We start from the raw sequence: 24,915 nt of genomic DNA on the forward strand, positions 1-24,915 counted from the left end.
TGTTTAAAAGCCCACTTAGTCGTAGACATGACCTTTTTTTCTTCCTACCATACAAAGTAATACAAAACCTTGACACCTCATTGTGGCAGCAGCAGAATGAGGGGAGTTAGAGGGAAATGCTTATTTTGGGCAGACGCAGCACACAGCTGACATGACAAGAGGAAGAAGATGCTTTTGCTGTCATGAAGCCATTTCCACCATTGCGAAAATGTCAGGGGGTCGGCTCTGATCGGCTGGCTGCTGTGCCCAGCCTGATCCTGAGGGAGCACAGCCAGCATCCGCTGCTTGCCCAAGCTGAGGGCAGCTGGGGAGATCTCACAGCTGCTTTCTGTCTGTTTAAAAACATGTTTTTCTCAGGAGTCTTTTTGAAGTTCTTTACAGAAATTTTCAGCAAAAAACACCACTTTTTTTTATGCCTTAGTACCCTCACGTCAGCATCTTCTCAAACCACTGAGACCCTTTGCTCCTCAGAGGAATTTTTTCCAAAAGGAACTGTTTTCTCCCTGCCTGGAAGTGTCCATATTAATATTAAAATTACAATTAGTGGGTGAAATGTTTAAAACCTCTTGATGGGACATGAAAAATGACAGGGTCGCTGGGCTGGACAGGGCAGGAGGGGGCTCTGTGCTGGTCCTGGCAGTTCTTGCTGCTGTGGTTTGTGAACATGCTTGTGCCATTGCAAAGCACAGAGCCCCACTCCCCTCCTGCCCTTCAGCTAAAGCACCCAGGGCAGTGCAATGCCAGCAGCTTGAGTGGAGGGCAGGGGGGCTGGGGACTGGCCAAGCAGGTCACAGCACTGTCACTCATGGAAAGGACCAGGGCTGGCTGTCAGCATCAGCACGTTGCCCTAGCAGAGCTTTAGCAGCTCCATGAGGACCGGTCCGGTCCCTCCCTGCGCCTGCGGGAAGGATTTCTGAGGCTCCCAGTGGAAGTGAGCATCCTGACCTCTGCGCAGGTGCCCTGTTTGCATGATGCAGGACGTTAAATCTTGCCTTAATGTGACTGCCGAACACCAGTTTTTGTGAAGTGTGCCGGGCACTTCCCCATAAATAAATGATGGAGCATTATTCAGTCCACTTAGATCAATACATCAGCTTGACAAGTTCCAGTTCTGGGAATTTTCTGACCCCCTGGAACATCTTCTCTGCAGCTGTGCTGCTTATAAACCATGGTGTGTAGCCCAAACAAGCTCCAGGGGGTGGGGCATCAGGACCCGGCTGTGTTGGCGCTGCCACCTTGCCAGCCCCTGTGTTGCTGGGGACGGGCTGGTTTACAGCAAGAGCAAGCAGGGTGGACTCAGTGCCAAACTGGGCACCGTTTTTACAAGAACTGGACAAATCCTATGTTCTACCTGCAAGCAGCGCCATGGCACTGCTGAGCATCACTGTGTGTCTTCCATGTACTCTTGTCTCACCTGAGATGATCATCTTTGACGCCCAGCACTACTAGAGGTGATCCGTGGAGCTCTTGTTTCAAGCTCTTTGCAAATTGAGGCAGCATGGCGCCCGGGAGGTTCTGTGACCTGGTGCAACAGGACAATGATCTCAGACCTTCTTTGCTTTATTATAAAGCCAGCCCCAGATGCTGTGATTCTGCACATGCAGCATCTCCCTGCCCCAGGCTGCTGTACCCCCATGTCTTATCCCCTAATAGCTCCCCACCTTTGTTTTTTGGTATTTCTGCAGGTTATGTGAGGTACAAGTTACCTAAGGACGTACCTCACCATACAGACACCTTTAACAGGGTGTGGATTTGTGGATTATCCATGGTGCTGGCTGTATGCATGGAAACACAGTATGTTCCTAATCCCCTGCTGCTGTTAGCTCACATTTATCACAGGAGTATCTGCTTACCTTTGATTTGAGATCCCTGCATCAGGGACCCAGGGTGGTATTTGTCTGTGAACTGCTGCATATGCCTATGGGACTGTATAAGTAAATAAATACAATTAATAATCATCTGACTTCAGAGCAGCATTGGCAGGGAGGTAAATGTAGCCTTCATAGAATTAAAAACAAAATCAGGAAAAAAGGGAGACCTTTCTAGGAGCTGATATGAATGGAAATAATTGTGTTCAAGCTGCTTGAAAATTATTCTGCAAACATCGTTTGTGTGGTTTTTAGCAGATCAGAGGCACTGAGTTCATCCCTAAATCAGAATTTTGACCAAAACCATTTAAAAAGAGCTTTTTTAGAAGATGCCTGCATTTTTTAATCAATTAAAATGTAGATGAAAATAAAATGCCATGGGGTCCTGGCCCTGCTTCAGTGTCTGACCTAGAAGGGAAAAACCTAGTCCCTGCAACACCACATCTGAAACAGAGGGAGGGACAGATTAGTGTGATTTCCTGGCAAGAAGGGTTTCATGGCATTTTGTTAAAGCCTTCAGCCTGCAAGGGAACCAGGGGCGGCACGGACTTTCTCACGGTTTGCCATAGGGATAAGCACTGAAGAGGCAGGGGTCTGCACTGCTGCTGGCAGCAGCGAGGGGCTGGAGCAGCGGAGGAGCTGGCAGGAGAAAGGCTGCGGATGGTACCGGTTTCCCAGCGGCTGCGGTGAGCCAGCGGCGAGCTGACGGCCACAGCCACCCTGGCGGGCTGGGGAGCCCTGCGTCAGGGAGCCTCCGGCACTTTCTGCCTTACTTTAACAGTCAGAAGAAGAACTTTCCTGTTTAAAGATTAAACGTTGTCTTTAAATATTAAACAGCAAAGCTCCCCGCTCTTGATTGTGTGGCTGCTGCCGGCAGGCGGCTCAGAATTGCCAATTTTAATTAAAAAACTTTGTTTTCCAACGCAGCCCAGCAATGGCTCCTCCTCCCGGCCGGGGCTGGCTGGCCTCTCCCCTGGCCTGCCTTCATCTCTGCCTCTCTGCCTGCATTTCCCTCTGCCTGCAGCAAAGTGACGGTCCCTGCCAACCTCAAAGTGTGAGTCTGGGACTGATCAATGCCCCTGGCACTTCCTTCCAAAACCCCAGGAAAAACAATTAAAACCCGATCGATCCTGCAGGCAGCTTTGAATATGCATAAGTGCACACTTGACCTTCAGTGGTCAGGCCAACTTCCACCCCTGCTGCTTAGCTAGTTTGCTCAGGTATTGCTGCTGTACCGAATGACCTTGATTAGGAAAGCAAAATGCAATGCAAAGATGGGTCTGGTGCCGATCCTGGGGCTGGGGCATGTGCCGTTGGCTCCCTGCTGACACCGCTGCTGCGGGGTGGGGGAGGCAGGCTGGGCTTGGCACTAGTGCCCAGCTGTCAGGAGCTTCCCCGGAGCTGTCCCCGTGGCTCTCCCGGAATCCTGCCAGCCTCCTGCTGTGCCCGCTGTGCTTCCTCGATTGCTCCTGGCTGTGGTCCGAGAGATATGTCTGGGCTGGGAAAGCAGCCTGCGATAGAGTAGCTGAGAGCCTGCTTTGCCCCAGTGCAGGCACAGCCCTGCTCCCTTCCTGTCCCATGCATCCTCCCTCCGAAGCATGTGGGGACACCCTTCCCGAGGGATGGCCCTCACTGCTGGTGACCCCGGGCCTGGATCTGTTGGTGCTGAGCATGGGGACCTTCCTGCACTGTGCCTGGGCTTGCTTTTTGGGACAGAGCCCAGGAGAGGGAGCCACACGCAGAGCTGCTGCTGCCGTCACCCAGGGCCACCCAGCAGGTGGGTGGCGGGGTCCCATCCTGCACCCCTACCACCCGGCTCCCCTCTGCCCCACGGCCAGCCAACCTGCATCCCAGCCACGGTGATGAAGATACCAGAGCATGTTTGTTGAAGGCAAAGGAGACCTCTCTGTTGTGTACACAAAGTGTAATTTCAGTGAATTATGCATAGAGTTAATTAGGAGTTTTAATTGCTAATCATCTCCCAACAGGATTAGCAATGCTGTCTATTAATTATCTGTGGAGCCCTCTGTTTTGCTAAGGCAGGAGTAACAAAGCAGCATGAATGGTTACGCAGGCCAGTAACAAATTAACTCCCCCAAGCCCCGTAGCTCCCTGGAGGGCTGCCGGCAGCGGGGGCTGCGTAGGGGCCGGCCCTCCCCATGCTGGGCAGAGCAGCACAGCAGCAGGTAGCAGGGGAAGAGGGACTGGCAGCAGGTCCCAGTGTCAGGCAGGTGGGTGGTGGGCTGGTGGGGGGGACAGCTCAGCTCCACTTGTCCACTTGCCCCATTTCCACTGCAGAGAGCATTTCCCCTGGTGTTTCCAGCCCGTGGAGGGTGTCAGCGTTGCCCCGCTGCGCCACGGCTGCAGTTAGCGATGATCCCCGCTGCAGGAGGGAGATAGGGGCTGCTGGATTGACCTGATCTCATCTGGGGACAATGGCCCTCACAGCAGCAGAGATAGCACCGGCATAAGCAACGCTAAGCCCACGCGCCCTTCTTACTGCTCACAATGCAGCGCTGAGCTTAATTCCTCAAGATGAAGAAGATACGTGGCTGTCAGGCTGTAATTACAGCCGTGTGTGTGACATGGAGGCCTGGCTGCTTTCATGTTTGCGTTGTCCGGTGGGTTTTTGTGCAGCTCATGCTCCTGGCTGTCTCTCTTCTGCTGGGAGCCCTGCCAGGGGACATGGAAGAGATGGAGCAGGCTCCCTCCGGCCAGGCTATTGGTGAAGTGCAGTGGGGTGAGCAGTGCTGGCTCCTGGTGATGGAGAGTCCCAAGGCAACTGGGGCTCCGGGGATGGAAAGGAGAGGGGAAGCTGGGAGGACTGTGCCTGCTGGAGGGGAAGGGGACTGCCAGCCAGGCCAGCCTGGGCATGGGCACCCCTTTCCCAGCCCCGCTGACTCCTGCTGCCAACCCCATCCTTGGGGGGACGGTGTTGGAGCAACCCAGGGACATGTGGGATGAGCTTGCAGCCCATGGCTCACTGCAGCATGGTGAAGGTGGTCTCAGGTGATGCTGATCTGACACAGTGCCCAGCAAACCTCGTGAGGGTTGTCACCTGTACAAGGACAGGCCCTGGACACCTCTTACTCTGAGAAGCATTAGATGAGACAGGCTGGGGTGAGGGTGCTTTATGCAGGCAGCTCCAGGAGAGCTGCTGCGAAGGCAATGTGTGGGTCTGCACTGAAAACAGTGAACACAGGCCCATGCCGGACCCAGGAGCAACCAGGCCTGGCCAAGTACAAAGCGCGTCTGCACATGGGCTGTGCATCAGTCTGACCCTCTGCTTCTCTCTTCCAGGCCTACAGCTTTGCCATGGGGAGTTGGCCAAAGAATGGACTCTTAGACATGAACAAAGGACTGAACCTACAGCACATAGGGAGGCCTCACAGCGGGATAGGTGAGTGACGCTGCCCTGCACCCTTCCCACCCCCGCGGCTGCTGCTCCGGGTGTGCGGGATGTGCCTCGGCTCTGAGAGCTGGTCCAGGCTGGGATGCTGAGAGTCAGCCAAAGGGCTGCAGGGTCTCTGGCTGGTGGAAGGGACAAAGATGTGTCAGGGCAGGATGGGCACACTGGATGAGCTCTTGGTCCCTGGCACATCCCAGCATGGCAAACACACATGGCTGTTCCTCTGGCCAGGGACCTGCTCCCCTCCTCGGGCGCTCTGGCATTGCTCGGGCTGGGGGTGGACGTGGGCAGCGCAGGGCTCATGTGGCGCAGGGCAGTGGTCCCCAGGCTGGGCAAGATGCTCTCCCTGTCGGGCAGTCCTCCAGCTGCTCTGGATGCTGCATTCATCCTCAGAAAAGAGGCTCTGCCAAGCGGTGCAGCCTCGGGGTCTGGCTGGAAACATGCTGAAGAGTGCAGATGCGTGGCCCCAGCTGGAGAACTGAATCATCGTCCCGGTTGCTCACACATGTGATGAGTTTCATGGTCCCGCAGCCTGCTCCCAGATGAATAACTGAGAGTACCATGCACAGTGGCAGAGCTCTATGTTTTCCCTAGCTCCTCCACACCAGGGATCAAAGTGATATGAGGAGGGAGACCTGGCCCGGGACAACCAGGCCGTATATCTGCCAGCTGCACAACTCTGGGGGCACAGAGTTGGAGCAGCAGCAGGCTGCAGTACGGGCAGAAGCTCAGATTTACTGGGTTGTAGGCAGGGCTGTAACTCAGGGCTGCATCACTCTTGCCTGTCTTTTTCTGAGCGGGGTGTTGGATCGCCTCTTGGAGACCAGTGGTCAGGTGTTCCCTCTGCCTCTCAGCCCTTCATCCACGGTGACTTGTGAGCATTAAAGTTTGCAAGGAGGTAAGATTTACTTGGAAAAGTCACTGGCTACCTGGGCCTTGAGGAGGTTGTTTAATATTGTTTCAAGACTCTAACCATTAAACTCTCCAATCAATCCAAGTTAAGGAGATGAATTATTTAAAGCTCACCAGCTTTTAATTAGCAAGCTCCTTTTGAACTATGGATCTGGTTGCATTATTGACGGAGGTAGCATTAAAATTTGCTTCCTTGCCTGGGAGCAGATTTGCCTTGCTTGTGTGCCGTGTTGGGGGATCATGGGGAGGGAGCAGGGACTGCAGGAGTTGTGTGTGTGTGTCCTGCTCTGGGGGCTTGGGCTTTTCCTAGCCCTCCTGGGGGATGCAGGGTTCATTTGTGCCTCGTCTTTCCTCATTTTATTTATGGCAAGAGCTCTCTGTTGCTGTCATCTCTTCCTCTGACAAAGCATCCCCAGCTCTGGAGTATCATCTGTCTGCCATTGGTTTCTGCCCGTGTTTATCTCAGTGCTGTTGTCTTGCACAGGTGTCTCTGCCTGATGGAGTTCAGAGATGCTGTTCATGTCCCTCCCCACTCCAGTCCTTTAGAAGGATTTTGTTTCTTCATTTCTGCCAAATTTCCTCCCTGGGGGAGCACTCCTGGCTCTCCCTGGTACAGGGTGAGCCATGGGCAGGTTGCCCACAGAGAAGCAACGTGTCAAGGCCCAGCAGCCAAGCTCCCTTCTTGCAGCACTCTGTCCCAGTGGCAAACAAGCCTTTCACACACTCTTGGGAAGGGGTATTATGTGGGTGCTGTGAAGGATGCCAGGCCAGCAGTGTGATGGTCTCCATCTCCCTGGCACCGCCAACGGTGCACACATGCCCTGTGTGTTGCAGCCTGCTGGCTGCTCCATTTGGGCTGGGTCCAGAGCAGCTCTGCCCTGGGCATCTGTGATCCTCTGCCTGCCTGCAGAGGCAGCAGCCACTGGCACATTGTGTCTGGTGGCTTTACCACAGGCTGAGCCCCCAGGAGTGAGCTGGAGGCACAACACATTGACTGGCTTCTCCTCCTGGCTAGCTTGGGAGCCCCAGACACAGCTGCTGCCTGCAGTGTCGGGGCTGCTGGCTTTGGGGCTTGGTAACCCAGCATCCCTCCTGGGAGGAGGCTTGGGGCAATGCTGGTGTCTGGAGACATGCCTCGTCTGCTATTTTGACAGGGTACCAGCCTTCTGCCCTTCTGGCCACTTCATTTCCCAGCCTGCTGACTTTTCAGGTCCTAGTCATGGATGAAGAGTTGCTCTAGTGACAGCCCAAGAGCTCCCCAGGCCAAGGGCTGAGGAGGGGCTGCCTTCCTTGGGTTCGGCTTTGCTGCCAGGTGTCGCTCCTGCACAGCTGAGTCCTTCTGTATCAGCCAGGTCATCCCAATTGCTGACCGTCACCCTGTGACCTGAGCAGTCCTCACCACTCTCCCTCATGCCCTCAACTGCTTTTGCTTTAGGGCTGGGAGGAGCCATCCCTTTCCCTGCCCAGTGCTGCCTCCCCCTTCCCTCCCTGGCAGTAAGGAGTCTTACTCCTAACACAGCCCTGCCCACTCAGCCGAATAAATGACCCCTCTCACACACTGCTGCTGGAGAAGAGGATGGAGAACAGCAGAGCATGCTGCCTGCCTGCCTCTTGCTGCCCACAATGAGACGGGAGCTGGCTGTGGCTCTGGGGGTGCTCCCATGTGGTCTAGAGCTTCCCTTCTCTTTGTGGCTGGTCCCAGAGTGCAGCAGGGTCGAGGGAAGTTGGGGAGCTGAGAGAGGGGTCCCCAGGGCTGCCTGCAGCGGTTATAAGCAGGGTCAGCCCCTGACTCTCATGGCCCTCGTGGGTTGCTGATGTCCAGTAGTCTGCAAACGAAAGAGGGCTGAGGAGGGAGCAGTAAGGCAATGTGTCTGCCAGCCACAGAGGTTTCACAAGTAACTGTGCTGTGCAGGAGAGCCTTCATACAACCCCTTTCCCAGTAGTGTGGGAGCAGTCTGGGGGGATGTGGGCAGCCCTGTGAAGCCTCAGCTCGCTTATGCAGGGATGTGCAACATGGGTGTTTCCCTTCAAATCTGACAGAAAAATTGCAGTGGATGGCCACTTGTTTTTGCAAACAATTTGCAAGGAATTTTGCTGTCTCGCCTGATTGGTTGTGTATTGCTTTGTTTTCAAATCACTCTCTGATTCACTGGCTCAGCACATATCTGCTCCAAATCCCTGCACTTGGCATGCTCTGGGACGAGTCGCGCTCCGTGCTTCATCTCCTCTCCTCTGTCTTGTTCAAAATCTGAGGAGTTCGGGGCACTTGACACCCAAAGGGCCAAGGCCGGATTCTGGATGGGAACCTCACTTTTAGCAGCTGGTGCAAGTGGTAAGGAGGGGCTCATAGTGGAGCCAGGGGGAGTCTCACCATGTTCCCTGGGACATACAGCTGCGCACACAGCAAGTTGCTGTGAGCTCACGTTCTAGCTTTCGTCTGGTTTCTACCTGCAAACAATGAGCTGCAAATCGTGTCAAGGAGTTGGAAAAGTGGTTTGTGTCACCTAATACACCAAAGTGTATTTGTATACACTGCAAATACAGCTGTCTGGGGGTGGGACAGGTAGGGGTCTGCTGCAGTTGCTTCACAGGAGGGAAAAGGTAAAGCAAGGGGGAAAATGTCAATATTTCAGCTTGCTGAGGAGTGCTGGGCAGAATGAGGAGGTTGGAAAGTCCTGCTCCAGAGAGTGAGGATGCAGAGAATCCTTGGGAGGTGGAAAAGGAGCAAAAGGGGAGTGAAACCTGTTCTTTCATTCCTTTTCTCAGGTTGGTATTTCAGCTGTAAGGATTCCCTCTGGGCTGAATGTGGCCCTGAGGACCAGAGAGGACTTTTTTTTAGAGCTTCCATCTGTCCTCGAACATGGATTAAATGTGTGTCAGCTCTAGCATGGGCTGTAGGATCCTGGGGTGAGGAACTACTTTTTCTCTGGTGGCTTCTTGGCCCTCGACAAAATGAAGTTGAGTCTTGCCAAGAAGTTACTCATCTAACAGACGTGTGCACATTGCAGTGCTTAAAACACGTGCTTGAGGTGCTGCTTGCCAAAAACAAGCTGCAGCTTGTAATGCTGGTCTTGGCACTCTCACTCAAAGACCAGCATTCACAGGTTCCTCACCAGTGGAGCTGGGTTCCTGTGTTGGGCTTTCTCTCCTGAGTTTCAGAGACTGATATAAATCAGAAGGATTAAAATCCCAGGCTTTAGTTGTGATTTAAATCAACCAGCAGATCACCTGGATTCAATAATTGATTTACTTCTACTTTTGCCTTTTTTTTAAAACCTGTTTCCCTGAAAAAAGGTCAAGTTTTACTGACCAGCACCTATCAAACCAAACGCAGCTCTCCTTACCACTGCCCAATTGTTAAATCTGGTTATTCTTTTATTCATCAAAAGCCTTATATTTGCTACATTTGTTTTGATCTATTATGTAACATAATATGTTTTTAGTCTTCAATTGTAGATATTTGTTACGTTAGAAAAATGGTGAATTACTATTTGTTCTTGAAGAGGTGGTGATTAAATTATTACTCATGATTTGAGTTATGAGTCTTTTGGATGAGACTGGAATGCCATGTTAAAGTACCTCAGCAGTAGTTTGAATTGGCTTTGTTAGTAAAATCCTGTTTCCCTTGCATGTACTCAATACAGGAGGAAAAGTAAGTTTCAGAATATGTTTTAGTTACAAACACCTGGCGGCGCATGAAACCAAAGCAAGAAGTGATCGGTGAGTTGAAGGAGTGTTTCTGGAAACCACCCTTTCAAGATTTTAGACTTAGCACATCTCATGGCTCCCACCTTTGTTTGTTTGTTTGTTTCTCTGATTATGGAAAAGTTAAAAGGCACACCTTTTCTTTTTTTCCAGTCCTTTGTTGTTTCTCAGCTCTGAATGAGCCAGTTATTGAACCGAAAATACACCAAAAAAAGTAAATAGTTTCCAAATCCGGAGAGGCAGCTGCTGCTGGGAAAGTTGGTTTCTCATTTGTCAGCTCTGCTTCCACCTCCAGTGTACTGACTGTCTTTAAAACATCATGTTAGTCCTTACTACTGGTCTTTTTTGAATCTAACTGAATTGAACAGAATCTTTGAAGTTTAGACTTTAGCACACAGATTAGTATGATTTTAGATTTAGTTCTGAATGCCTGGCTTGGTTTTTTTTTGGCTGCTGTGTCTCTTGCTAATGAACCTGCAGTACCCATCCCAGGCGGCCAGGAGATCGAGTCCCATAGTAATGCCTGTCTTGACAAGGTGCCCTCACGGAGCTGTTTTACACCAGCTGGTGTAATCCCACGAGCTGTGAGCCTCCGCACAGGGCTCCACCATCTTCCATGTGCCCACGGTGCCCCCGGCCAGGGCTGTGCCATGCTCCTTCCATGGGGATCTCTGCCATGGCAAATGGAAAAGCCCTACCTGCCTGGGCAGGTCAGCAGCCCATGTGGTGAGCAACCCAGCAAGCCACCGTGCCTTTCCGGCTCCATCTCTCTCTTTTCATTTACTGATTGGAAATCTCGGAAGGTTAGGGTGTGATATTGTTCCTGATCCAGAGCATTAATTAGGCCTCGGAAAGAAGAAGAGGAATTGCGTGTTTTTAACAGTGAGGTTAATGGGATGCTCGCAGAGTAGACAGTTTTAATGAGCTTCAACTCGATGTGCAGTGAGTTTACTCTTTGTGTTAAAAGGGTCACACTGCAGTAGTTTGATGTGGATTGTCTCCTGGCCCCTGGTGTCATAGGTGAGCGTCTGTCAGAGTCCAGTCAGAGCGCATTTACTTAGTGACACGATTCTAATTAACTACCGCGAGCTGCCAGCGCCGCGGGGAGCCGGGCCCGCGCCTGCCGGGGGTGCCTGCTGCCCGGCGGAGCCCACCTCTCCCCGCGCCGCTCTGCCTGCTCGTGTCCCGGCGGCGCCCGGCTGCTCTCCGCGCTGACATTGAAGGAGAGGGCGGCGAGGGCCGCGCTCGCTAAGTGCGGTGGCAGGCGGCGGGCAGCCCACCGTAATGGGTGCCTTTGGCTGTCAGCGCCGGCTCTTCCCCCGGCAGCTTGGTGGGGGCTGATGAGGCTTTGCCTCACCTTGTGAGGTGCTGGGAGCTTGTGGTCCTGGCAGCTTGCGGTCCTGGCAGCTTGCTAGCTTTGTTTCAGCCTCCCCTCATTCTTCCCTGCTTTCCTTTCCCTTCTCTTGTTTTCCTGGCTCTCCCAGGGGTGCGGGGAAGCTTGCAGCCCCCCAGCATCTGTGGGATCCCCGGACACCCTTGGTGCCCACCTGCCTCCTCTGCAGCGAGTCAGGGGGAGCAAGGGTACAAGGACAGCATTCTGTGAAACTCCCCTCCGTTTTTTTCACCATTTTCCATCCCAGCCCGCATGGCCCTGGCTGGCAGAGCTGGTCCCAACCTCCCTGTCCCTCACAGGGGATGGGAGAAACCCTAAAGAACCCCACACTCCCCACATAGGCAAACCCCCTTATTTGGCTCTTTGTGGTGGTACGCAGTGATGCCATGCCCAGGGGCAGTGCCATTTGCTCCGCACCGTCCTTTTGCCAGGGGATGCCAAGAGTGAGGGCCGAGCACGGGGCTCACCGCTGCGGAGCAGGGCACGGGGCTGCCACGGGGCTGCTGCCCCACACATAGCAGCCCCAGCCCAAGGCAGAAGGGGGAAGACTCCGAGTTAATAATTAAAAGAGACTTAAGTAAAAATCAACAGAAATGCCATCAAATGAGCAGTGTCATTTTGAATTAGTGCTTGTAAAGGTCAGGCAGATGCAGCACAGGTGGAGCGGCGGTGTGCGGGGTGTCGCGGCCAGGCAGCACGTCCCGGCACCCGGGGAGGCAGGGTGCAGGGGCCGGCCCAGCCACGCCGGGGCACCCGCCGGACTGCGGGCGCAGGGCAGGGCGGCAGGTGGGTGGCAGGGGTCCCGCCGCGAGCACCGGGCCCCGCATCCCTGAGGAGGGGTGGGAGGGAGGGCCGGGCGGGGCGGCCGGTTAGAGGACGCGCATCTGTCAGAGTCCAGTCAGAGCACATTAACGCGGTGACATGATTCTAATTAACTACCGTGAGAGGTGTCACAGCTGGAAAAGCAGTGAGCGGAGACAAGCTTTTAAAAAAAGAAAAAAGCAATGTGACAGTCTTTTTTTTTCCCCCTCTTTCTTTTTCTTTTCTTTTCCTTTTTTTTTTTTTTTTTTTTTTAACTCTTGTGTGCTCTCTCCCCTCCATGTGGGAGTGGATCTAAAGATAATTAGGATGTCTGGCTGCCTGGGAACCTGAGCCGGGGCTCTTTTGCTTTCAGTCATGTAAGTTTTCGACATCTCTCTGAAGGGACTTGGTGGCGCAGTGGATTACTGCGCGCCAGAGTGACAGAACACTCTTCTAATCGTAAACCCTTTTTAGAAAGGATTCTGCTCTCCCTTTTTCCCCGGGAGCAGCGGGGGGTATGTTCTGATCACTGCAGCTCTGTTCCCATACATGCTACAATGGGAAACTCAAGGTCTTTCAGCTGTTTCCTGCAGTTAACAAAGGAGGCACAGAAGAAAGAAAGGAAGGATGATTGAGTGTTTGTGTTGACTGCACTCACCCCTCCGTCCTACCCTGCCGAAAGCTGGTCGTGGGCCCGCTGGGGTGGGGGCGCCCGACCCCGCTGCCTGCTGGGGGGGTGTGATGGGTTTGTTGCACCTTGCCCCCTCGCCTGAGGGCTCCTTGGAGCAGCCTTTGGAGGGGAGGGTGAGATGGGTCACAGGGCTTTGGCTGCCTAAGAAAAGTCGGGGTGCTGCCGTGTGCTCCTCCCAGCCCTGGGGCAGGCAGTGGCAGTGCCTACTCACTTGGGATGTGCCCCAGGTAGGCACGAGCCCCTCTCTTCTGGATGGAAGAAGTTACATTTGCAGCCAGTGTCAGGCTGAACGTTTAAGGGGGATTTCTGGATTATCTGCTGTTCACCATGGTGCAATGCTGGGGAGGCCCAGCTGCAGATCAGGGCAGGTCCATCTCAAGCCCCAGACCTGGCTGACTCCCAGCAGGACAGCGCTGCCATTGTCCTGAGCTGCCCTTTTGCATGACTGCTGCTGTACCCCCCGCCCTTCCTTTGGCTTCTGGTTTTAGGCTTTCCCTGGACTCATCCCACCAGTGCTGGGGACTGTCTCTCTTGGCAAGAAGAGCCCATCTGCTGTCCCTCCCTCCCTCCCTCCCTCCCTCCCTCCCAAGCCAGTTGTGATCCACAGCCCAACACCTCACCCAATTCCTTTCCCCAGTGACAGATGAGAAACCTCCTAAATACGTTTTTCATATCACTCTGAAGTGTTGTTGGCGTACTGGGAGCATGGGTAGATGCTGATGGTTTGTATTATGTGTGCTCTGTCTTACCAGCCAGTCCCAAACCCAGGAGCGTGCAGACGTGAACTGATCTGTATTAGAGAGACCCTTGCACTGCCTTGGACCCATCCTGCCGTTGGCTATTTGTCCAGTCCTGTCGCTGAGCCTTGCAAAATATCCCTCCCACACACTGCTGGAACAACCCTTGCACTGACCAAGCCCTGTCCCATGTTGTGCTGTGTGGGTAAAACATGTTTGCTAGCACTTGTTCTCCAGCCCCTGTAACAAGCAGCACCTCCCATGCACCATGATGCATCCCCCAACAGAGTGAGATATGTTAGGTGAGAGGCCTTGGAAGGTCATTAACTTTCTAGAAAGCTTTTTCTGTAGAAAGTAGCTACATAAACTACCGAGTGACATTTTGATTTCCCTGTGGATTCTTTTGTGCCTTGGTGTCTCTGTGATGTGTTCCAGATTAAGCTAAATGGTAACACATCTTCCTGTACCTATAAGGAGGGGAAGAGTTCCCTGCTAATGAACACAAACATCTCAAGAGCACAGATTGCCTGCTCTGCTCTTCACAGGTGTCTTTTAATGTCACACTGTCCTGCAACTGCAATGTGTCCCCGTACCTGCCCTTCTGCACCTGCATCCCTGGGGATCATGGGGACAGTGCTGGCCCCTCAGGTTAGTCCTTGTCTCCAGGGGTCAGGCATGGATGTTGTCCCGGCTCTGGCCTCCCTGGGCAGCGCAGGGCTGGTGGCTGTGAGCACTGCGGTTCCCCTCTGCAAGGAGGAGAGACTTCTGCCCAAGTCTCTGTGAAAGGCAGATGTCTTTTACAAGAGTGGTGGCAGAGGTACAGAGCTAAGGCTGTGTCGGCAAGGGATGCCAGGTTTAAAGCTGCCCCGCTTCACCTAATGAGAAACGATTGCGAGGTGCAGGAGGGGAAGGGGTAGCAGCCAGCCGGAGAGACTCCACCGCAATTTAACAAGTTTCCATTCCCCTGAGTTCGCTGACAAGACCCCCCTCTAAGTCTGTACAGGAATTCATAAGAATAGGATAATTAGGATGTTTCAAAGCTGCGACCCTCAGAGGAGTCCTTGGATTAATCTGTTTTTTCCCTTAAAGACATCTGTAACTACGATCTTTGTTTCTCTCCTCTTCTCCCCCCCTCCCCTTCTTTTCCCCCCTTGTCTGTCTCTGTATCTCCTGTCAAACCGTTGCAGACGTAAATGACAAAGAAATCAGAAAGAGAGATCAATGCAGTCCAAATTAGCACTTGGAGATAGACTGTGCTGGAGATGTCAGAGCCTGACCCCGGTTGATCTGCCAGCCTCCACCGGTGATACTATGCAAATTGCATCCATCTGGCAGAGCCCAGCGAAGGACTAATGGGGCAGGGAGGGGGCCGTGGCTGGGCGCCTTTGGGAAGGAGAGCGAGCTGGGGGTCTTTGGGGAGGGGGGGGGGGTCTGTGATCGATGGGGGAGATAAGGTACTGCATTGGCTTCATTTGCGCTCCTGGGCGGATTAAAAGCCAAACTCCAGATAAGAGATAACCAAACTTCATTTCGCTTTTTATTTTATTCCTTATTGCTACCCCCACACAACCTAGTACCAAAAAGAGAAGAAAAAAAAAGAAAGATGGTTCTTGGCGCTCTTGTTTCCTGCACGTCATTACCACTGATGGCAGTTTGAGGGGAGAGACAAAGTCGGGGAAAGAAAGCAAAAAAATAAAAAAAGCTAGCTGCTTAAAAGACTGCTGTAATAGGAGCATGGATAGTAGAAATCTCAAATTACGGTGATCGCCTTGTTAAGAAGTTTGAAAATACGGCCAGATTGTCTTTAATGAGAGAAATATGGCTGTTAGTTAGTGAAGGAGGAGGGAATGGACCTTGTTTCAAGATCTGTAGCTCGCCCATCAAAGAGGCACCGGCTGTTTCATTTCAAAATCCTGCTCCTCTGCCTGATATTAAAAATAGTTGTTAAAGGCTTTGACTAGCAAGACGATTCTCTTTGGCTTCCTACTCTCTCTCCACCTCCCCCGAAAGACTTCGCTAAGAGACAACTTCTGCTTTAAAAAATGGCCAAGCAAAGAAAGAAAGGGAAGTTTGGGGCTGTGGGGTGATGCTGCCGCTGGCACCCCAGGGTGCCCGGGGGCCTCAGGCTGAGCGCCGCCAGCACCGTGGCTGTCCCCCCGGAGCAGAGGGGAGCCCCCTCTGTGCCAGGATGAGCACTGTGACATGGTACAATCGCTGCTCTCCTCCTCCTGGCAGCCCAGACCCAGGCACGGGTCGGCAGAGGCTCTTTGGCATCCGGACCCCCGTTAAGAACTGCAGTGGTGCTTTCCTTTGCTCTCACAGGTGCCCAAGAAGCGACACAGGGCCATGGCTGAGGCTGCAGAAAAGGGCTCTGACAGAAGCCAGGTCTGGCAGCTCTTGTTAAGAGCTAACGGGCACATCTGTGCTGTTAGGCTCTGACCCGTAACTCCTGCCTCACTGCTGCACTGACAGTCCCCTCTTCGTTCTCCCCTGAAATCAAAGGATCGCATTAATTGGTTTAAGGATTGCTGCCCTGTGTCCTGAGTGGCCTGTTTCAGATAGCAAACTTGGAGTGTTTTAATAGCCAGTATAACTCAGCAGAGGATATAGGGACATGGTCTGGATGGGGAAGATGCTGCTGGGTGGGGAAGGTGGTCACCAAGGCAGCAAAAACCTGTCCCATGCTGTGTTTTTCCCTGTCCTTACAAAAATCAGTGTAATTCCCCCACTCCCAAGTTGCTAACATGTTGGAATTCCAGGGGAAAGGCTCTGACAGGAGGGGAGGGCTGCACCTGACAGACTGCTGCCCTTTCCCGGCATGGCCTCACTCACTTTGTGGGTCTGCAGTGGGATCAGAAGGGATCTGCTCTTCCCTTTTTCCTCCATAGCGTGAGGTTCTTCCCAAAACTGCGGCTGCCACTATGGGCTGATCCCAGATGTGCCATTAACTGCCCAAGCTCTGGCTTCTTCCCAGTCCTGGGGCAGAGCCCCGCAGCAGGAGAGCACTGGGGTGGCAGTGTTTCCCTCTGTCCCCTAGAGTCCTGAGACAGTCCTGCTCCAGCTTGGAAGCTGGATTCTTCAAACCCAGTGAGAGCCCGAGCAGCTCCTCCTAGCCTGGGCCCCGAACTGGGTGCCAGTGGTGTGCAGGACCTGGAGGGGAGGCAGGAGGGTCATGGTCACTGCTAAGGATGGGCCCACCAGTCCATGCTGCTGGGGCTGAGGTGCTGTGTCCAGTGCTGCGGTCTGACATGTCTGCCCTGCGTGCAGAGGTCTCTGGGGGGGTGGCATAAAGCAGGGGCTCAAGAACTCCTATCAGTTTTTGGCCAGAGGTCTGGGCTGGTGGCCCAGAGGTGCAGCAGGATCAGCGGGGCTGGGCTGCTGCACCAGGTGGGCTGCAGGAGTGTCCTGCCTCATCCCCCCACATCAGTGATCTGATCTTTAACCGTGGAAAAACCCCTACCCAGTGATGTGATGCAAAACCCCCCAGTGATGGAGAGCATCTGGCAGCTCTGGCTAAGTTTTCCTGCGTTAGTTAGCCTTGCTGTTAATGACACGTAGGCCTGTAATGTGCCAGGGGAGCAACTGCCCAGCCAGAGGGACTGCCTCTGTGCGATCCTTCCTGCTGTGCCCCAGCGCTGCATTGCCCCTTGCTTTCCTGCTGGCCCCTCGGCAGCAGGCACAGTGCTGGAGCTGCTGGTTGCCTGTGCTTACTAGGGCATGCGTGTCTCCCTGCCCGCTGCTGCTGCTCAGCCTGGCCCCAGCGGGCAGGGGACCCGTGCCCGGCACTGCTGCCTTGGGCCCCTTCCCCAGGGGCTCTGCGCAGGGGGTGAGCCCATGGCGGGCAGGACCCCCGGCCCCTTGCTCTGCAGAAAGCACAGCAGCAGCATCTTGCTGGGAATCCCACTCCTGCCATTAGCTGGAGCTCCCCACAGCCAGCCGCCCAGAGCCAGGGGTACCGGGGCCGGGTCCCCTCTCCCACCTTGTGTGTTTCCAGCCAAGAACCAGTGATTTGGCTTTATTTGCGTGCCCAGGGGACTCAGAGCTTGGCAGCTGGGCCATCTCCAGCACCCACAAAGCCCTCTGCTAATGCTCTCCCCCTCTAGAAGTACATATATAACAGTCGACAGAGGCAGAGAGGGAGAGGAAAAGAGACAACGGCTTTGCCTCCGCGCTCCCGTCCAGAGCAGTCTCCTAATGAGAAGAATATGGCTGCTAGTTAGCAGAGGGGTGTGTCCTGTAGGCTAAAATGAGATAGTTACACTGCACTGATTGAAGGTTGAGGTTAGAGGGCAGCACAATTATGTTCAGGAGATTCAAGGGCTCTGTTTGATGCGGCAGTTCTAAGCTCCCAGCCAGTGTCAGTAGTTTAGCTCAGGGTTTCTTTTTTTTTCTTTTTTTTTTTTTTTTTGTGGGCTAAAGACAGGAAGGATAAAAACTATGGGAATGAGTTGTTACTATTATTATAAAGTGGTATGAGTTTTTTTAACCATCAGTTCACCCCCCTTTTGCTTAACTGTTTCCTGATCATTATTTTTTAAGCTGCTTGGAGGGAAGAAGAGAGCATCCCCTTTCCCCCAGAGAGCGGCTCTGAATTTTCTCCCAGGCAGGGAAGGTGATTTTTTTGTGCCCCTGCTTCAGCTCAGTTCTCTGTCTGCGGATCAGGAAAGCAATTAGCAGTTCAAATTATGCCAAGGCCAAATTCTTTGTCTCAAAATCATGGGTTAAGAGTTGCAAAAGAACCTTAATTGCCTGGTGCTGAACTAGGTATGTTTTCTGAGAGCATTTCCAGTGCTTAGGGCTGTTTATGGGGGAGTCTCTCCTGCTTCAAAAGCCCTGCAGTGGCACTGCCTTTCCCCGGAGCCTGCAGGAGTGTCCAGGCACAGCACCAGCGTCCAGGCACCGCAGCAGCATCCCCGGCCTCTCCAGCCTCTTTCCCACCAGCTGTGCAGCCTGGCTGCTGTCTCTCATCCATCCCAGGACAGTCTGGGTCTGCATCACCTTTATCGAACACGTCTATAGCTCTGGGTGCAGCCTGCCTGCACCCTCCATCCCCTGCCCGCACCCTCCACTGGCTGCCCACACTGCAACAAGGCAAGGACCCCTCGCCTGCGATGGCAGCACCGTGCTGCCCGTGCAAGCAGGCTGTCGTTCACTCGGCAGCAGCACCCAGCCCTGCTAGGCTGAATGTGGGGTGCCAGCCGGCCCGTGCCTGCCACCCCACCCCAAGGGATGAATGAAGGGGCACCTGCCCCTTCCTCTCCTTGCCTGTTCCCCAGGGCCCAACTCCCCAGCCACATTTCTGTCCCAGGCCCACCCTTGGTGTTGCTGTTTGATCCGAGTGACAGCTTGCTTTATTTACTCTAATGGTTCTCAGTTTTAAATGTTAATTTCTCCCTGAAGAAAATGTCTTTTCAGGATGAGTTGCCCATCAGCAGGGCCATGGAGGGCGTGCTGGTGTCCCCAGCCTCTGCACAGAGCCAGACATTAAACGTGATGGGCAAGAGCCCAGTAGGCGTGGGGGGCCGTGATGCCCAGGGAGCACCTCAGTCCCTGCTGCCACCATGGCCAGGCTGTCCCAGGGACGCCGTGCAGCGGGCAGGGCTGGCTGGGATGGATGCATCCCTAGCATCATGGCTCGTCCCCATGCAGCCCCGTTTGGCGCAGCGCCGCGGCCCCCCGTCATGCCAGCTACAATCAGGGGTTGATGGATTATCCCCAGGCTGGGGTCTCGGTACAGCCCCCCGAAGGGGACGTGGCACATGCGGAGGCAGGCAGGGGCCCGCTGGGCTGCCACCGTCGAACAACAATTTCTAATCTTGATTGGAGAGGAGGGCGGCGGGCTGGGGGGAGGAATCAGAGATAAATGTTAGCTCATTTCTTAAGTAATTAGTTACCTCCTCATCCCCATGTTGTAATTGTGAACAAGCTGTAATGTTTAATTAGTGTGTAAATGAAACCCCAATTTCATAATGGCTGCAGTGACAGCGCTAAGTGAGACAGGCACAGAAGGGGCCGCATTGTTTCAGCGGGAGATGAAGCTGTCGCCCAGCAAGCCGAGCGTCTCTGGGAGAAAATGGAAATGATAAACGAAGTGAGGCTAATTAGCAAAATCATACAGGCCCCACTGATGGTTCTCATCAAGGGGAGGTAATGAAGCGGGCGGGCCAAGCTGAGGGGGGATTAATTGGAGCCGATTCCTGCACACATACAGGCGCTGTAGAGCAGCTGATGCAGGGATGCAAACTTTCCTGCTTTGCTTCTCTTGCCCTTCCCCAGGACCCGGACGTGGGGAGAGCCTGCGGAGAGCAGGGAACCACCCTGGGAGCCGGTCCTGGAGCAGGCAGGACGCGGGTGCAGGGGGATGCTCCCTGCCTGCGGGTGTCTGGGCAGAGGCACATGAGCACCCACCCCATGGAAAGCTGGGTGCAAGGGCTCTGAAATGTCAGCGAACCCCTCCATGGCTAGTTTATAGCCTAAGGAGGGTTATCACTCTCCCTTAGCTCCTTTTGGGTCCCAACTCCGCTCACTGTATTTTGAGCATAAATGTTTGGAGAGTAAATAAAGCACCTCTGTGTGATACTTGCTGGGGAAGGGGTGAGTCCCCCCCGCTCACCCTCTGGGTGGGGGTCTCTGCAGACCTGATGCCCCTGGCAGCATGGTGTGGTGGCCAAGCCGGAGCTCGCTGCAGCAGGGGAACCCGGGGCATCGTGAAGCTGAACTGCATCCTTCCGAGCTGTGTAAGAAATGGCATTTCTACAGCTGCTGGCGCACAACCCCGATCATGTTGCATTACTTACTGACATTTCAGGGAGTGCGTGGAGCCGTGCTCCCGGTGGGCTCAGCCCCAGTTGCCCCATCCCTGCCGCAGATGAGGGCCAGCTGCCTGCAGGCCAGGCTGCCCCCAAACCTGCTCTTTACTGCTGACAACTCACCCACAGGGCCCTGGTAATATCAGGAGTGAGCAAAAGCCTTGCCAAGCAGAAGAGAGGACAGCAATACCTGTCTGTCTGGGCTTGCACCTGTCTGTACAAGCAGGTTGTTCCTAGCAGTGACAGCCCTGCCCATGGAGCTACAGGACTATGAGTGGGTCTTTCCTGTGTCTCAGCTTCCTTTTCTGCCAAAAAATGGCAGGGCAATCTGGCTGCATGGGAACTGCCAGTGCCTGGGATGTCCATTGCCTGCCCAGAGTCACTGCGTCCCTCCCTCATGGCATCTCCAAGCCCCCCGCTGCCTCTCCTGCTGAGTAATGAGAGATTTCCCAGGGTCTCCAAGGGCTCTAAAGAGGGGCTGAGCAATATTATTTATTCAGTTGTTTACAGAAGCGTTTGATCGGGAATAGTTCTTCACTGCCAGCCTGTTGTGTATTATTCATTGCAATAATCTCTGCAGATTGTGATAAACTGTAACTGCGGCGGGGCAGCGTGTAGCTGGGCTATACTGCCACCGCTGCCTGCACCGGCCTCTAAAATATCGGCAGCTGCAATCATAAATCTCAATTTACAAGTGGGACTATTGCACGGGGAGTTATAGTTATACTAATGATTACTTCTCTGTCTTATTTTTCATGTTGCAACAGAGTAATAAATTTTTAAGAACAGCCTGGGCAAAGCGTTAGCGAAGCCTGCACGTCCTCTTGCCATGCTGTCGGCAGAGAGCGGCATTCCTGGTCTCCTGCGGGCATCTCGCTGGCAGGGCGCCTGCCCCACTTCTGAAGAAGGTGACAAAAAGGGGGGGCTTTGAGTCCCCACCCAGGAGAGGTGCGGTAGAAACTCCCCGCAAGCACGGTGGGGCAGTGGGCCGGAGCGTGGCTTTGGGGTCAGCTTTGATGTTTGCTGTACTGAAGAAGAGACTTCAGCTCCCTGCATTGGTTTCGCTGCTGGGAATAGGGGCTGAGACCCCCCCTCTGTCACTGACCTCGTCTTTCTCAGTCAGGCTCAGGATATCCTGGGGTTGATGAGGCTGAGGGATGGGGATTTGATGACTGAGAGTGGAGCTGACGTTTGAGCGGTGTATCCTGTCCCTGTAGCTCACCACCCTCCCAGCACCAGAGCTTTCCCAGATACCGAGAGGTGGAAGCTGCCTTTTTGCAGTGTGTCCACAGCGTGGAGACAGGGTGATGGCTTGGATGGTCCCACCTGGAGGAAAGCCCCGCTTCCTAGGGGACAGCAAGGGTCAGCAGGGAAGGCTCTGGCTAGAGGATCCCAGACCCTGCTCCCAGCCCCATCTCTGATCAGCGACTCACGAGCACCCGGTGGCATCCCTCCTGGAGGAGTCACCATGGAGGCACCCCCTCAAAGACCAAGTCTTTTTCCCAGAAGGCAGCAGTGGGACACAGGATTCAGCGAGCATTTCCCAAGTGTTTATCACAGCTCCGAGGTCTGTGATGTGAGGCCTCTGACAGATGCCTCCATTCACAGACTTGACATTATGATGTACAGGGAGCCTAGAGACATATAGATTTTCAAAGTGGCCACTTTGAGCATAATTATAAATATCCAGCCTCTTTACATAGTGAATTGCTGCCAGTAAAAGAAGGGCCCTGGGAAGGCTGAAATTCTGGCATCCAGGCTGTCTTGAGAAAGGAGCCTTGGCGGAAGTTCCCCACCCAGGAAGGGGTGAGCATTAAGGGATGATGCCTTTCCTATCCTATACCCCCCTGACAGCTCCTCCACCCTTCCCCACAGTGCTGGCAATGTCTCTCTCTGGGGGACATCTCCCAGGTGCTGTCCAGGACCCTCTCCTCCCCTGCTTGTCTGTGCCAGCACACTGCAACCTGATTGTAGCTGCTTCCCAGTGGCTGGCTTCTCTTCCAGATCACAGCATAGAGCATCAGGAGCATCAGGGAGCTGGGGACAGGCACTCCTGGTCCCTGTGCCCAATCCATGGCCACAGGGACACAGTGGAAGATTTTCCCCTAGCTCATGGCCAGCTCATCTCCTTCCACTTGCCTTTGGAGCATCCCAGCCCACACAGGGTTGGGGCTTATAATGGAGGGACCAGTTTTTAGGTGGGCAGAAGACCCCTCCAGTGGTACAGGTGCTGGATGCAAACCCAGCTGAGACCCAGGCACAGTCAGGAGAGCTCCCACATGCCCCCTTGGATCCAGTGGCTGCTAGAAAAAAGGCAGGCGTCCTGGAGGAAATAATCTGGAATTCCCTTTGTCATGCTTTTCTCTTGTGGTGGTTTGGATGGCGTCAGAGCATCACCGCTTCCCTCTCCGTGCCGGAGCTGGGGTGAGCGTGTCCCAGGGAGGGTGTCTGTGCAGGCAACGGTGTGTCTGTCCCTGTGCATGAGTGTATATAGGCTCAAACTGGCATCGTTTATCTCCTTCCCCTTCCTGGGACTGGGGCACACTGGAATATCACAGGGAAAAATGAAGGGGATCTTTGAGGATTTGTGTTCTGTTTGCAAGCGGGGTCTGGAGGAGAGAAGGTCAAAGAAGAAAATTGGAGCTGAATTGAAATCAATGGCAGGTAGAGATTAGAGCGGTCCCCCAATTAATTGCAGCGAGCTGAGGGGAGGCTGGGGGAGGGCTCTAGCTCTCCGGGTTAGGATCCCCCAGCAGACCTCAGTTCTGCTCCATGGAGAGGTGAATGCCCCAGACCAACAGGGACCATGTCTGGGTGCCTGGGACAAGGACATTGGACCAAGGACTTGTGGTGGGGAAAGGCTGGAGTAGCTGGAGGCTGCGGATGGTGGCTGGAGACCTAGGTGGTTTGGGGTCGGGTTGAATCCCACCCCCTCCTTCCTTCTCTGCCAGGCTCAGACTCCCTCCCCATCCCTATCCCAGCTCTTTGTCCTTTTTTCTTTGTCCTGGTCCCTTCCCCCATTTCTCTGGTATCATCTCAGCTCCCACCACCACCAGCCCCACTAACTCCCCATCACCGTTTCCTTCTGCTTCACCTGCCCTCCGACTCCAGGTCTTGTTGGTGCAAGTGTTTCAATGAAGCCATTTCCTCCCTCGCACTTCCTGGGGAAGTCATCGAGCACCCGGAGAGCCAGGTTCCCGCTCCCCGCGCAGGTGCCTGGAGTGGGTGCCAGGGGGGTTGCAGCAGCTGGGAGCAGGGAGCCAGCTTGGGGCTGAGCGTCAGCGCACGTGTGGCCACCCGAGGCCACGGGCAGCACTGGCTTTGCCCAAAGTTGGCGAGATTCCGATGGGAAATCCAAAACATTCCCTGGCCCCAAAATCACCTTCCCGACAGACTTCAAGGCTTTGTTCCAAAACATCTGGGCATGCACAAAAAAACCCCGCAACAACAAGTAGCTGGAATTTAAGGGAAATGGCGACATATTTTTCATTCTTGTTGATGGCAATGTATTAATGGTCCAGGCTGGAATTTCCTGAGAAAAAAATTCAGCATGAGTTGTACATCCAGCATGGAATATCTCAGCCAAATCGCTAAACTTGGGGAAATCAGAGTAGGTCATGTCAGAGCAAGGGGGAGGCACCAGCCCCTCTTTTTCCCCAACACACGCCCCCACACATGCTTCTGGGGCCGGGGCAGGTGGGAACCTGGCTCCTGTGGCCCCAGGCCTGCAGGGATTGGGCTTTGCTCTCTCCAGCAGCCCTGTGCACTGCAGCATGTTACACATCACCCAAGGAACATTAATTAACATTGCTGGAAGATCTTAGGAAAGGTGCAATTTGAATGATCTGGCACCGCAGTCATTCAGATGCTGAGTTAATTCAATCCTTGCACACAGTGCTCCTACAGATTGTTGGCTTTAAACAAACAGCAGTGACAGATTTGTTGCTGCGGAAATGTGGTCATTAAGTCGGGAGCGTGTGTTTGACCTGAAAGCGATTGAGTGATGGATGCAAGTCATTTTAAAGCCGCAGCAGCCAAAAGGATGCTCCTTTTGGAGAGCAATCTTGCATCTGAGGAGTGTAAATAATTTAAACAAACAAGTAAAGTAAGGTGAAAGCACTACCGTTGGCCGCTCTATTGTATTATGGCACTAAATGCAAAGCGTGGCAGTGCTGCCGGCTGCGTGGCGGGGCAGAGCTCCTTTGCGCAGCACTGGCATAAAGAGGTGCAAGGTGCCAGCTTTGGGGGTGTCCCCAGGGAAAAGCAGTACCAGCCAAGCTCACATCACTTAGTAGTCATTCGCGGGAGCTGCGCATCCGAGTGCGAGCAGTGCGGGCACCGCCGGTTCCCTGAGGAACGGGGACAAAAGCAGCTCGGTGGTGGTCACCCTGATGTCCTGGCAGAGCAGGACCCAGGTGTCCTGCGGTGTAGGACTGTCCCACTCCCATCACTCCTCTCATCGAGCCAAAGGCACCCGGTATTCCCTGGGCTTCCAGACCTCCAGGTCTGGCTTGTCTGGTCCAACAAGGGTGCTTTGGGGACCAGGAGCTCAGCACACTGTTGGGCTGCTGCTCCGTCCCAGCCTTGCTC

The 24,915-nt window shown here is 54.0% G+C and overlaps 1 protein-coding gene across 2 annotated transcripts in view; it reads left to right on the forward strand.

Annotated features, from left to right (window-relative positions):
* The window catches only part of ERI3 (ERI1 exoribonuclease family member 3), a 135,213-nt gene that overhangs the window by 90,959 nt on the left and 19,339 nt on the right, over positions 1-24,915 (forward strand). For both annotated transcript variants that reach the window (XM_064455256.1, XM_064455255.1), the window contains one exon: positions 5,169-5,268. In XM_064455256.1, the coding sequence (XP_064311326.1) occupies positions 5,169-5,268 (100 nt within the window). The remainder of the gene's footprint in view (positions 1-5,168; positions 5,269-24,915) is intronic.

This window comes from Phalacrocorax carbo, chromosome 6, assembly GCF_963921805.1.
Source record: "Phalacrocorax carbo chromosome 6, bPhaCar2.1, whole genome shotgun sequence".
Taxonomy (NCBI): domain Eukaryota; kingdom Metazoa; phylum Chordata; class Aves; order Suliformes; family Phalacrocoracidae; genus Phalacrocorax; species Phalacrocorax carbo.